This window comes from Drosophila busckii, chromosome 2R (genome assembly GCF_011750605.1).
Source record: "Drosophila busckii strain San Diego stock center, stock number 13000-0081.31 chromosome 2R, ASM1175060v1, whole genome shotgun sequence".
NCBI classification, from domain to species: Eukaryota; Metazoa; Arthropoda; class Insecta; order Diptera; family Drosophilidae; genus Drosophila; species Drosophila busckii.
Genome location: NC_046605.1, coordinates 68,846 through 80,491, shown reverse-complemented (window position 1 = coordinate 80,491; position 11,646 = coordinate 68,846). Strand labels below are relative to the sequence as shown.

Sequence of the window (11,646 nt, the reverse complement as noted above, 5' to 3'; positions counted from 1 at the left end):
TGATAGTTACACCATGCTAAAATATTTTAACCAAAATTATGCCCGTTTTCATATGTCATTATACAACCTATATCCACATAAACTTTGCAGAAGCTATCATCTTGCAGCCAAAAAAATCGAACAGAATATTATAAATCAAAGGATAATATATATTACTCCATGAAGATTATCACTACAATTAAACCATGAGTTCTGTTAAAGTTCAGATCAATAAAAAATTGTTTTTCAAATTTTACTAATGAGCAAAGAAACCAATCGCTGAAGAGTAGAGGCGTTAGTTAATTCAAAACTTTGTCAACGCATATATACTCACAGCTAAGAAAAATCCCCCGATTCAAATGCTTTGAATACATCCATGTATATATGGGCAAGTGAAACGATACAAAAAGATACTGACAGAACTGTATGTATATAAAAAGTTATTTGGGCACGAAGTATTATGAACCAAAATAGTAAAACTAAGAAGACCAGAAAATTTCTGTGAATATCGCCACTTTATTATTCGTGACCGTAATTCAGCGAAAGGTTTCTGCCGCGATTGCGATTTTCATGCCTTGTAGAACTCGTGAGGCATGATCTAAGAATATAAACTGCATTACAAACGTTAGAAAAGGAGTCTACTGATTTTCGACTAATTTTGAGCAAAAATCGTGAAATGTACCTGTAAATATCTTTTTGCCAAAAAAAATCTATAGCCGTTTTCTATTTACTATGCACTTTCCTACTTGAGAAACTATAATCCGAGCCAAAAAATCGAGCACGAAGTGTTTTCCAGGCTTAATTACTTATATGAGATAACTAAATAAACATGGTTTCTGTTGATGTTCGAATCAATAAAAAATTGTTTTTCACAATACCTTATGGCCAGACAATATTAGAGAGATCTCTATTATGCGTGAAGAGAGTATATCTAAGTTTAATTTCATATACTTCATTTTCTCATTGAGGAGGTTTATGCGGGAGGTGGAGGGCTGTGACGAAGATGGACCTTAACAATTAAAGAGGTTGTACGACGGCGACGATAACACTAAACTGATAAGTCAGAGATCACGTGAGGAAATGACTATAAACTCCCAAGCTAGAAAACAGAATCAAATGTCTCTATTGCGAGATAATAATTATAGACGTCTGTATGTTTCTCCGTGAAAGCCATTAAAATGAACTATAAGACTGTCTATTGGGATTATAAGCGATATATTCAAAACTATATATATATCTATATTTTTCTCGTATAAAACGCAGGCTTAGCACAACACTATATACACCAAATATGTCTTTCCGATTTGCCAGTAGTTTACATCGCGGTGTATTCACTCTATATATGCATAGTGCTATAAAAAACTCTGTGCTTCCAAATAAGAGAGAGAGAGGCGAAGCTACGGTGTCATAAATTGATCAAAAAATGAGTGTAAGAGTGTGCACAAACACTTAATGCCGTCTATCTATTTCCTTACACTCCGTAACTTTGAGAAGCCACATCACAATCTTGCACAGAAGTGTTTATTCTAAGCGAGAGGATGAATCACTTGAGATACTAGAAGTAACATATGTGCTGTGTTATCAGAGTCATAAAAATTTAATATTCACATAACGTATGGAAGAGAGGCCACCAATCGCCAGAGAAGGAGTAGAGCGTGTTGGTATCAATCTTCCACAACATAATACTCTTATCTAAAAATTGCCGATTGCAAATGCTTTATACGTCAGTAATGTTGCGTGAAAAACCACCTATTATTAACACAATATATTACCAGACTGTACTCATATAAAAATTAATCTTGGACGAAGTATAATGAACAAAATATATATATCTAAGACATCAACACTGTGCGTGTGAGAGTGAGCGGCGGAGCAAGTGGATTTGTTAGATTGCCACCTCGCCACTCAGCGAAATTACTCTTCCCGAGAGCGACGAAGTGATCTACCTGTGATACCGACGAGTGAGACTGCTATATAGAGTAGAAACTCTATTCGAGAGAAGTGCGAGATTTTGCGACTTATTCGATATTATCCATACAGTGCGTAGCGACTGTATTATCACCTAGAATTGCCAAAAAGTGTTTACACCTTTGTTACATTTCACTGATATTCATCTACTACATTAATATATGCTCTAATATACTCTCACCACCCATAAATCACCCATTATACTATATTTATCAGATCGCATTAGGGACGTGAGCTCCATGAGCCACCCACTAGAAGAGGGTGAGACCATCTATATATAGGTTGCATTATTGTGCGAAATTATATCTTCTTCACCACCACATAGGCAGGAGAAAGACAATGCTAGAAGTTATAGGATGGACACGGTCGGGTATAAATCTGATGGCAGAGCGACTATATTTATAACCCATCTAAAAAAATTCCTGATTAATTCACAAATGCAATATATTACGCGAGTCGTGTACGTGAGTTTAGGCGTGTAGAGGCGACAGAGTGAGAGAAGTGAGAAGAGGAGGACTGTGAGCTTATATATATTAGAAGTGTTGCGCCACGCACTCACGAACAACCCCCACGAGGATGATAGAGAAGTAAACAATATTTCTGATGAATATTATCTCAACTTGAATTAGACCGTAAACTCGAAAATACTGCTTCCGATTGCGGAGATTTTCATGCCTTGTTAGACTGCAGTGAATGCAATAAGAATATAACTGCAATTCAAAAACTTAGACAAGCTCTACGAATTTTGATATTTGATAGGCAAAAATTGTGAAATGTAATAAATTTTTGCCACACCAAATTATCCGAGTCTTATCATATTCATTTATCAACTTTCATGAACTTTGAGCGATATAGATTACCATAAAACCGTCTTCAAGATCAAAAAAAATCGCACAAGATATCACACACACCACCACTCAATGAAGATACTATAAAATAATACCAGGTTCTGCTTGTTGTTGACTAGCAAGTAACACACACACCCAATTATTATCAAATACCGAGTGCAGAGAACACACACACAACGAGTTATTATGTGATCACAGTTCAAGACTTTGCAGAAAACGCTAAACTCACTAAAAAGAAATATACCGATTCAAATACCTTTAATACGTCATTGTATGTTGCCGCAGTGAAACGAGCACATTAAAATGAAGAAAAAGACGTAATGATATAAAAATATTCGGCGCGAAGTTATAGAAACAATTATATATTAAAACTAGACCCCACATTCTCTGCTGCTGACATATCGCACCGACTTTGATATTATTGGGAACTCTTAAGTGAAGCGAAAATTGACTTTCCGTATTTGCCGGAGTTTCAGTTGCCTTGTTTTTTAACGTACATCGTGAGATAGCCATTAAGATATATTAAACTTGCGATTCACAAATACTAGAAAGTCTAAAGACCCGATTTGTCTCATATTTTAGTGCAAAAAGATGCGATAGATGTATCACACCACTTATCACGTAATCTTGGCGGACCATCCACTCACTTCTATGAGACGTTCACACTAGAGAGCGTTGCCATCGATGGAGATATCATTCAGCCCAAAAAATTCAGGAGTGGGCACACTATACAGACGGGAGTGTATGTCAGAATAATATTCATCTAACACGATGGAATAGACTAAGAGGAACAGATGTGCACCACTATGGATTGATTCTAACCCACCAACCCCACACTTGAGGCAATTATTATTAACCAAATGAGCAGAATGAAGTAGAGCGTGTATAGTGTGAGTGTGAGGAGCGCGTTATACTTGACAATCGTCTAAATACTATCACACGTAACAAAAGTGCGGAGCGAAGATGCTACTATAACCGTACGCCTGGCGACACACAGTTCGACATAATAATAGATCAGTAGACTAGCAGCATGGACTAATAAAAGTGCTGATTTGCGTATATATATCAGAACACAAAAGATCATGGAGACAGGAACAAATTCATGTGAAATAATCTGCACACACTTTGATAAGCCGTAATTCAGCGAAATTGCTTCCGATTGCGCGGCAGAATAAGCATTTCACGCCTTGATAGAACACACACGTTATAGATATACACATAAATACGACATACTGATATTCAAACTGAGAAAAAGTCTACAGACTTTTGAGATATTTATGGCAAAATATAGTGAGATGATCACAATTCTTTTGCCAAAAATTATGCACAAGTGCTTCCAATACCTTTATGATCTTTATCTAGACTATTGAGATACACCTAAATCACACCTAAAAAAAATCGCACAGATATGTGTTTATCAAAATAAGAAGCTAAATTTTACACTCAATGAGAATACTAAAGTAAAACATGTTCTATGTGTTCGATCAGTAAAAAATTGAGTTTTTATTCATATACCTATAAGTCTAAAACCAACTGCTCTAGCAAGCATAAACTTTTTTGTAATTTAATAATTTCACTGACACAACCAGACATATATGCTATAGGCAATAACTAACTCAGGATGCTAAAAAAAATCCGAGATTCAAATCCCTTTATACGTACTGTATGTATGCGTGAAAAGCCACAATTAGAAAATAGTATGAGACTGTATGAAATAAAAATTATTCTGGCGAAGTATGATCATAAAAATAGTAAACTAAGAAGACCAAATTCTGTGAAAGAGTCGCAAGCTTCTGATAACGAGCCGTAAATTCAGCGAATTTCCTATCCTGAATTGCGGAGTTATCATGCCTTGTTAGAACTCGTGAAGATGCATCAAGAATAAAACTGCATTCCAATCGTAGAACAGTCCACGATTTTTTCGTATTATTATTGCAAAATTGTGATTAAAAATTTTTGCGCGAAAAAATTAAATGACCAGTCTCATTTCTTATCACTTTCCTACATTTGAGAACTATATCTCAAGTCCAAAAAATCGCACAACGAAGGTTTTTCATGAGCACACTCATACTACATAAAGGAAGTAGAACTATAATATAACATGTTTCTGTGTGCTGTGACGAATCAAGATTAATAGAAGTTGACTTTTTCAAACACGAGTGGCGAAGAAAACCAAATCTTCTCGCAAGACAGGGCAGAGCGTTTGTTTAATTATCCAAATGCACGTAATAACTCAGGCTAAAACAAATTCCGATAATGCTTTATACGTCTGTATATGATTGCGCTGTGAAAGCAGAAATTCAAAAGGAGTATCAGAGCAAGACCTGTGATGCATATAAAAATTATTTTGGCGAAAAGTTATGAAACAAAATGTAAAACTAAGGAAGGACCACAATTGATCTAGTGAATATCTGCAATTACAAACTTTGATTTAAGGCCGTACATTCCAGACCAGAACATTGCTATCCGATTTGCGGAGTATTTCATGCCTTGTTACGACTCTGTGAGAATGCATAAGAATATAAACTGAGCATTGCAAAACATAGAAAAGCTAACGATTATTCGAATATTTTGAGGCAAAAATCGTGAGCAATGTAAACCCGCCATCCGTAAATTTTGCCAAAAATTACGGCCGTATTCATAATAATAATAACACTTTCTAACTATGAAAGCATATTAATATCTCTTAGTCCAAAAAAAAATCGCACAGAAGATAGTTTTCCAAGGCGAATTCTTACTCATGAGATACTAAATAAACATGTTCTGTTGTGTTCGATCAATAAAAATTGTTTTTCAAATACTTATGGCAAGAAAGAACCGAAATGCTGAAGAGTAACACTAATCTTTGTTTACATTTTCAAAACTTTGCAGCTATAGCAACTCAGCTAAAAAAATGCCGAATTCAAAATGCTTATACGTCTGGTAATGTTGGCGTGAAATAGCACCCAATTAAAAATGAGATCATCAAAGACTGTATGATATAAAAATTATTTGGGCGAATTAAGAAACAAAATAGTAAACTAGAAAGGAACAAGAGTTTCTTATGAAATTATCGCACTTTTGATATGCCGTAATTCGCTGAAAATATTTCTACACGATTGCGGAGTTATCATGACGTGTTAACGAGCTGTGAGATGCATAAGAATTACAAACTGCCGCATCAAACTTGAAATTCTACTGATTTCGATATTAATTTGGCAAAATATCGCTGAAATGTAATAACATCTCCTGTAAAATTTTTGGCCAAATTATAGCCCGTCCTTAACATCTTCTTATTATCACTTTCTAACCTTATGAGATAAGCTAATATTCATCAGCCAAAAAAAAATCGTCACCAGAAGTTTTTCAAAAGCTTAAATTTACCCATGAGAATATACACATAAAACATGTTCGTTTTGTTCAGATCATAAAAAATTGTATATTTCAATGTACTTATTGCAACCAAAATCGCAATAATAGCAGAAGAGTACATTAATTATGTTGGTTTAATTCAAATTTGCAACGCTATAACTCAGCTAAAAAAATACCGATTCACAATGTTCACTTTAATAACGTCTGTATGTTGGCGTGAAAAGCACAATTAAAATGAGTATAAGACTGTATGATATAAAAATTATTTGGCGAAGTTATTATTAAAATGAGCATAGAAATATATAATACATGGCGAAAATATGAACAAAATAGTAAGCAAACAATGCAAACTTCTGTGAAATGTCGCACTTTGATAAGCCGTTATTCTGTGGAATGTTAGAATTGTAGGATAAATCTAAGCATTGCGATAAATCTATAGTAAAAACTTTAACTCTTGGAAATAAGATTATAAAATAAAATTATAAATTCACAAAAAAGGTGTTCTGCTTTTGTATCAATTTCAATCTACGAAAGGATTTAGTCAACAAAGTCAAATCGGACTCGGTTTTTTTTTTTTATACAATTTTATGTTTTTTTTTTTTTGTTTATTATCCAAAAAGTTTTTTTTTAAACATAGCAATATTATTTTTCAGTGCACTTTAGCATCAAACGCATACTGTCTTTTCGACTTCGATCGAGCACTGACAATAAATGGAGCAAGTATCTTTTGTGCGTACGACTTCAAAACAACAAGTACAATGCGATAATAATGAAAATACGTATTACATATTAAATTATGCACACACATACTGAGCTTGCTCGTAGCAACACTAAACAGAACAGTGGCTGGCGCTGGATGCTGAGAGAAAGAGATAGAGTGGAAGAGAGAACGAACAATTCTTTGTTGTAGAGCGATTAAATTTGCACTTTGTGTTCTTGTTTCACGTGCATACATATATGTATATGTATATATATATGTGTGTAAATATGTGCATATCCAATGGATTTATGTACATGTATATATATATTATTAATTATTAACTTAGTCTTGAATATACTTATATATATATATTACTTATGCAGCGTGCTTGTAATTACCCATACGTAGAAAGCACAGAATGAAAAAGAAAATGAGCGACGCAACGCAAGAGACAACAAGCACAACAACAGTAATCAGTCACTTGTCGTTATCAACAGTCGAATGCAGCGCTAACAGCTAGACAGAGGCAGAGCTAAAGGCAGCGGCCAGGCAGCAGGCAGAGACAGGCAGCATGCGCGCACTCGTTTGAATACGCGTCGTAGTAATAACTTGTTTAGCGGGCGGATCGGCCGAAATTCTATAAAGCACACATAAATGTTCTGCTTGTAAATTGAATCTAATCGTATTGTGCGTGTGTTTCGATAGCTTCATACATACAATCAAGGAATTGTGAAAAATATTAACTAATCTTAATCGCTAATTATCGCTACGCAAAAAAACTTAAAACTATTCATTTGTGTGAGTGTGTTTGTAGATGCGCTTGTGCCAACTGGGCAAGCAAAGTATACTCATTAAACACCTTAAAACTTAATAAGCGCTTAACTACAGCTGCTGGAAAAACTAATGTAGCGAGTCAAGAAAACAAAGCAGCTGTAGCTAGCAAACAAAAGCAACAAAAACGACAACAAAGTGAAGTGGGAGCGCTGAACAACAAAATAATAAACAAAAACCGGAATCAGAACGAACACAAGCACACATATAGCATGTGTGTATGTACATATATACATTTGTATGCAACTGTGTACGACACAATAACACAACAAGTCCAAATGCGTGGCGCAGTACTATAAAAAAAGCTCAGTAATATAGTGGCACAACAGTAGTCACAGCTTCAAAGTATAGCTGTATATTGACAAAAATTATTAATTTAAACGTCAAATGCTTCGTAGTTTACAGAACGACGCTCTTTTCATCGTTTACAGTAGAAGTGCATGCCACTCTCTCACTTGTTGCTTGGACGCTCTCTCGCAGTGTGTGTGTGCATTCATCAACAACAAGGCAGGCGTTATCAGTCAATGAGCCAGCGGCTGACAAAAGCTGACTGGTACTAGCATCAGTTAACCTTTAAAGACTTCAAAACGCCCGCACAACGACAAATCGACTTGCAAATGTATGTATGTATATAAATTTTTCTGTGTACTAGTATGTTATGTCTTATCGACTGAATTTTTGCTGAATTTAAAAAAAATTTTGTAAATCTGTTGATGTACCTTCCTATCGGCAACATCTGTTGAGCTTATCAATAAACGTTGACCCGTTTAAAAATCAGAATATTCACATTAAGTATACGACATGTGTACGTGAAAAACCCTTACTGGTGGTGAAACCTGTTGCTGATAAAGCCAGGCATATACATGTAGTTGTTTTATAAATTCTAACCAGCCTTAGGCAAAATTATACAAACTTATATACAGAACCTTTAGAGCATCACTGATAAGAACAGCGTGCTTATATATAAAATACATAAGTTCATGTATGTGTATCTGTGTGTGTGTGTGTGTGTGTGTGTGTGTGTGTGTGTGTGTGTGTGAGTGTGTGTGTATGGTTACTTTGTTGTACTTTGATTTAGACAAAGCACGCGTAAGCTTGTGCAAAATACAAAAACTCAGATTAATTTAGTTCTTGATAGATCGGCTGGTTAATAGCTGCTTAAGCGGCAGTTCGCAAGCTCTTCAAATATTCATCGTTTCAAAGTACATATAAGCTTCATAGTCTGTTTATGAATGAACGTACTTAAAATAGTTCAATGCACTTAACTCCTAACAACCCTTGAAATATCAAAGAGAGTGAAAGAGATAAGCGCTGTTAATCAATACACGTGTACATTTCAAAAATGTACAGACATATACATACATTTATTCTGTTATTATTATGTTATTCACAGCTTAATTCATACACATCAATCATGTCACAGCCATATGGATTATGCAATGGTATGATGCAGCCTAGTGCTCCCACACTTGAAGATCTCGCAGTAGAAAGTAAATCAAAGTCCAATACGCTCTCCTCGCAACGAAATGGAGCTTACAGTGGATACAGCGGTAGTCCGGAGAAGCAAACTGTGTTCGATATGACTTTAAAGTCATTGGGATTAACGAATCTAACGTCCAAGGATATGCGCACATTGATAAGTGAGTGAGAGACCGAGAACGAGCTCAAACGTATTTTGTAATCAATTGTTGTTGACCTTAAACAGTGCTGGGTTTCATGTTTCTGTTATTTGTGATAAGCGTGACTGGATTCTTTGTAATGTGGTTCACCGAATACTACAATAATACCATGTTGGAGGTAAGTATGCCCAGTTTGTTTTATTTTTTTTATTTTTATCGTTTTCACTCCCTCTATTGCAGAATATAGTTTTAGCTAAGAACTCCGAGACAGCAAAGAGTTGGCTCAATCCGGATTCCAAATATGATACTCAGCTTAAAGCGCATATATTCAACTACACGAATATATATGACTATTTGGAAGGAAGGGCGGAGAAAATACATGTAGAAGACTTGGGACCATTTACCTATCAAGAGCACACTATAAAAGATCAAGTGTCATTTAATGATAATCACACAGTGACGTTTAGAGTAAGAATGTAAATTTATTTTCAAATTGCAAACATTAAGCCTCATATATCCATAAAGGATCGGAAATCGTATAAATTTCTGCCTGAGAAATCTACGCAGCCTGAACTCGCTAACGTTTTAGTGCCGAATGTGCCCCTGCTCTCAGCTGCAGTCCATGTGAACCGCATGCCCGCGTTTAAACGATTGGCAGTAAACGGTGTTATAAGATTGTTTGATGAGCCTTTGTTCAAGCCACTGACTGCCAAAAAATTTCTTTGGGGCTATCGGGATAAGATAATAAGCCTGGATTCGCTTGGTGGCGGTAAAACACACTTTGGCCTGCTAAAAAATGTAAGTTATAATACTCAAATCTATTTTGTGTTTAACTAAAAGTATTTGGTTTGTAGCGTAATGGTACAAGCGTGGACTCTGTACAGCTAAATACCGGCGAGGACGACATTTCAAAGCTCAGCATCATAACACAGTTCAATGGCAAGCCACAGTTAGACTTTTGGGAAGGTGACGAGTGCAATCGCATTGATGGCAGTGAACCATCCATGTTCTCGCCTAATTTATTACAAAATCGCAGTAGCGTTTATGTTTTTCTCCAAGTACTTTGTCGCAAGGTGCCTTTGTATTTTGAACGCGAAGAAACTATTTATAATGACATTGATGTACTGCGCTATATAACGCCTCTGGATGTGTTTGCAAATCCCGCTGAGAATCCAGATAACGCATGCTATTGTCGCAACACAGATACTTGTCTCCCCAGCGGCGTTATAAACGCCACCAGATGTTATGATGATGCACCCATCTTTCCTTCATTTCCACATTTCTATACGGGCGACCCGGTGCTATATGCAGACTTCGAGGGCATTAGACCCGATGCAGACATACATCAGACATATGCGGAAATCCATCCACGCTTTGGCTTTCCCGTTGGAGGTGCCTCACGTGTACAAATTAATATAATGTTGCATAAAACGCCGCTGCTACGCAGTAAGTCGAAGCTCCCACAATTGCTGCAACGTTACTGCATCTCTTCTGCTTACAGATCAGGGACACCGCCTAAAAGACCGAATTATCTTGCCACTCATCTGGATAGAGATCACGAATGGTGATTTCAATGACGATGTCCTGCACACTCTTTACGTTTCCACCTTTGGTTTAGATGCCATTCAACTGGCGCTCAAATATGGCACACTGCTTGTCTCAGTCATATCCTTTAGCCTGATTGTTGCCAGCGTATATTATTTAAACAATCGCCGCGAGGAACAGCAACAGATGGAGCATAAGAAATCCTCACCAGAGCTGGAGGTGCTCAATGGCACTGCTCAGGCCAATGGGGCCTCCATCACGGTTCAAATGCAGATGGCTGCCTAAAATTGACTTCATTTGTTTATAAGTGCCATTAGATTAGACTTTTAGGAATTTTCGAATTTTATTGCGATATTATTAGCCTAGGAACGAACAAAAACAATCTTTTGTAGACTAACAAAAATGTATATATGTAGTTATGTTGTACAATTAAGAGTCTTGTAGTAGCCAACACGCGACTTCTATACCTCTACACATATATTAATAAGACAGTAGTACTTACACTCACACAAATACACGCTAACTATGTGCAATTCGGTCGCCACTCACGCTACTACAATACTAGTACCCCGCTCAGATTATTTTTGGATGAATTTTGTGTTTATTCAAGGACTAAGTGTTAGGATCGCTTTAGCTTTTATATGCATGTAAATAATTGTTTTTAATGATTTCCATGTACGGATAAATAAATGTTTAATAAACAATAATGCAAAGTGTGTAGTTCCTATATGACCCCAAATGTATCATGGTTATCAACTGGCCAAAGAACATCCGAAGTCTCGATAGTTCCAAAGAAAATGGGAGT

The 11,646-nt window shown here is 36.1% G+C and overlaps 1 protein-coding gene across 3 annotated transcripts; it reads left to right on the top strand.

Moving 5' to 3' along the window:
* Window positions 1–7,356: 7,356 nt before the first annotated feature.
* Window positions 7,357–11,545, top strand: LOC108597373 (lysosome membrane protein 2). Of its 3 annotated transcripts, none has more exons than XM_017983901.2 (7): window positions 7,357–8,300; window positions 9,071–9,317; window positions 9,383–9,474; window positions 9,537–9,764; window positions 9,822–10,094; window positions 10,151–10,742; window positions 10,798–11,545. In XM_017983901.2, the coding sequence occupies exons 1-7, from the start codon at window positions 8,295–8,297 to the stop codon at window positions 11,124–11,126; spliced, it is 1,767 nt and encodes a 588-aa protein (XP_017839390.1). In that variant the 5' UTR covers window positions 7,357–8,294; the 3' UTR covers window positions 11,127–11,545. The 3 variants fall into 3 exon arrangements, with proteins under 3 accessions (XP_017839390.1, XP_017839392.1, XP_017839393.1); XM_017983903.2 differs by having other exon boundaries at window positions 7,358–8,296; XM_017983904.1 differs by lacking the exon at window positions 7,357–8,300 and adding an exon at window positions 8,863–8,879.
* Window positions 11,546–11,646: the final 101 nt, after the last annotated feature.

Excerpts from the sequence above, each read along its gene's own strand:
- LOC108597373 (XM_017983901.2), top strand. Across the intron at positions 9,318-9,382 it reads GGATATGCGCACATTGATAA|TGCTGGGTTTCATGTTTCTG; the intron begins GTGAGTGAGAGA and ends GACCTTAAACAG. Across the intron at positions 9,765-9,821 it reads ATCACACAGTGACGTTTAGA|GATCGGAAATCGTATAAATT; the intron begins GTAAGAATGTAA and ends ATATCCATAAAG.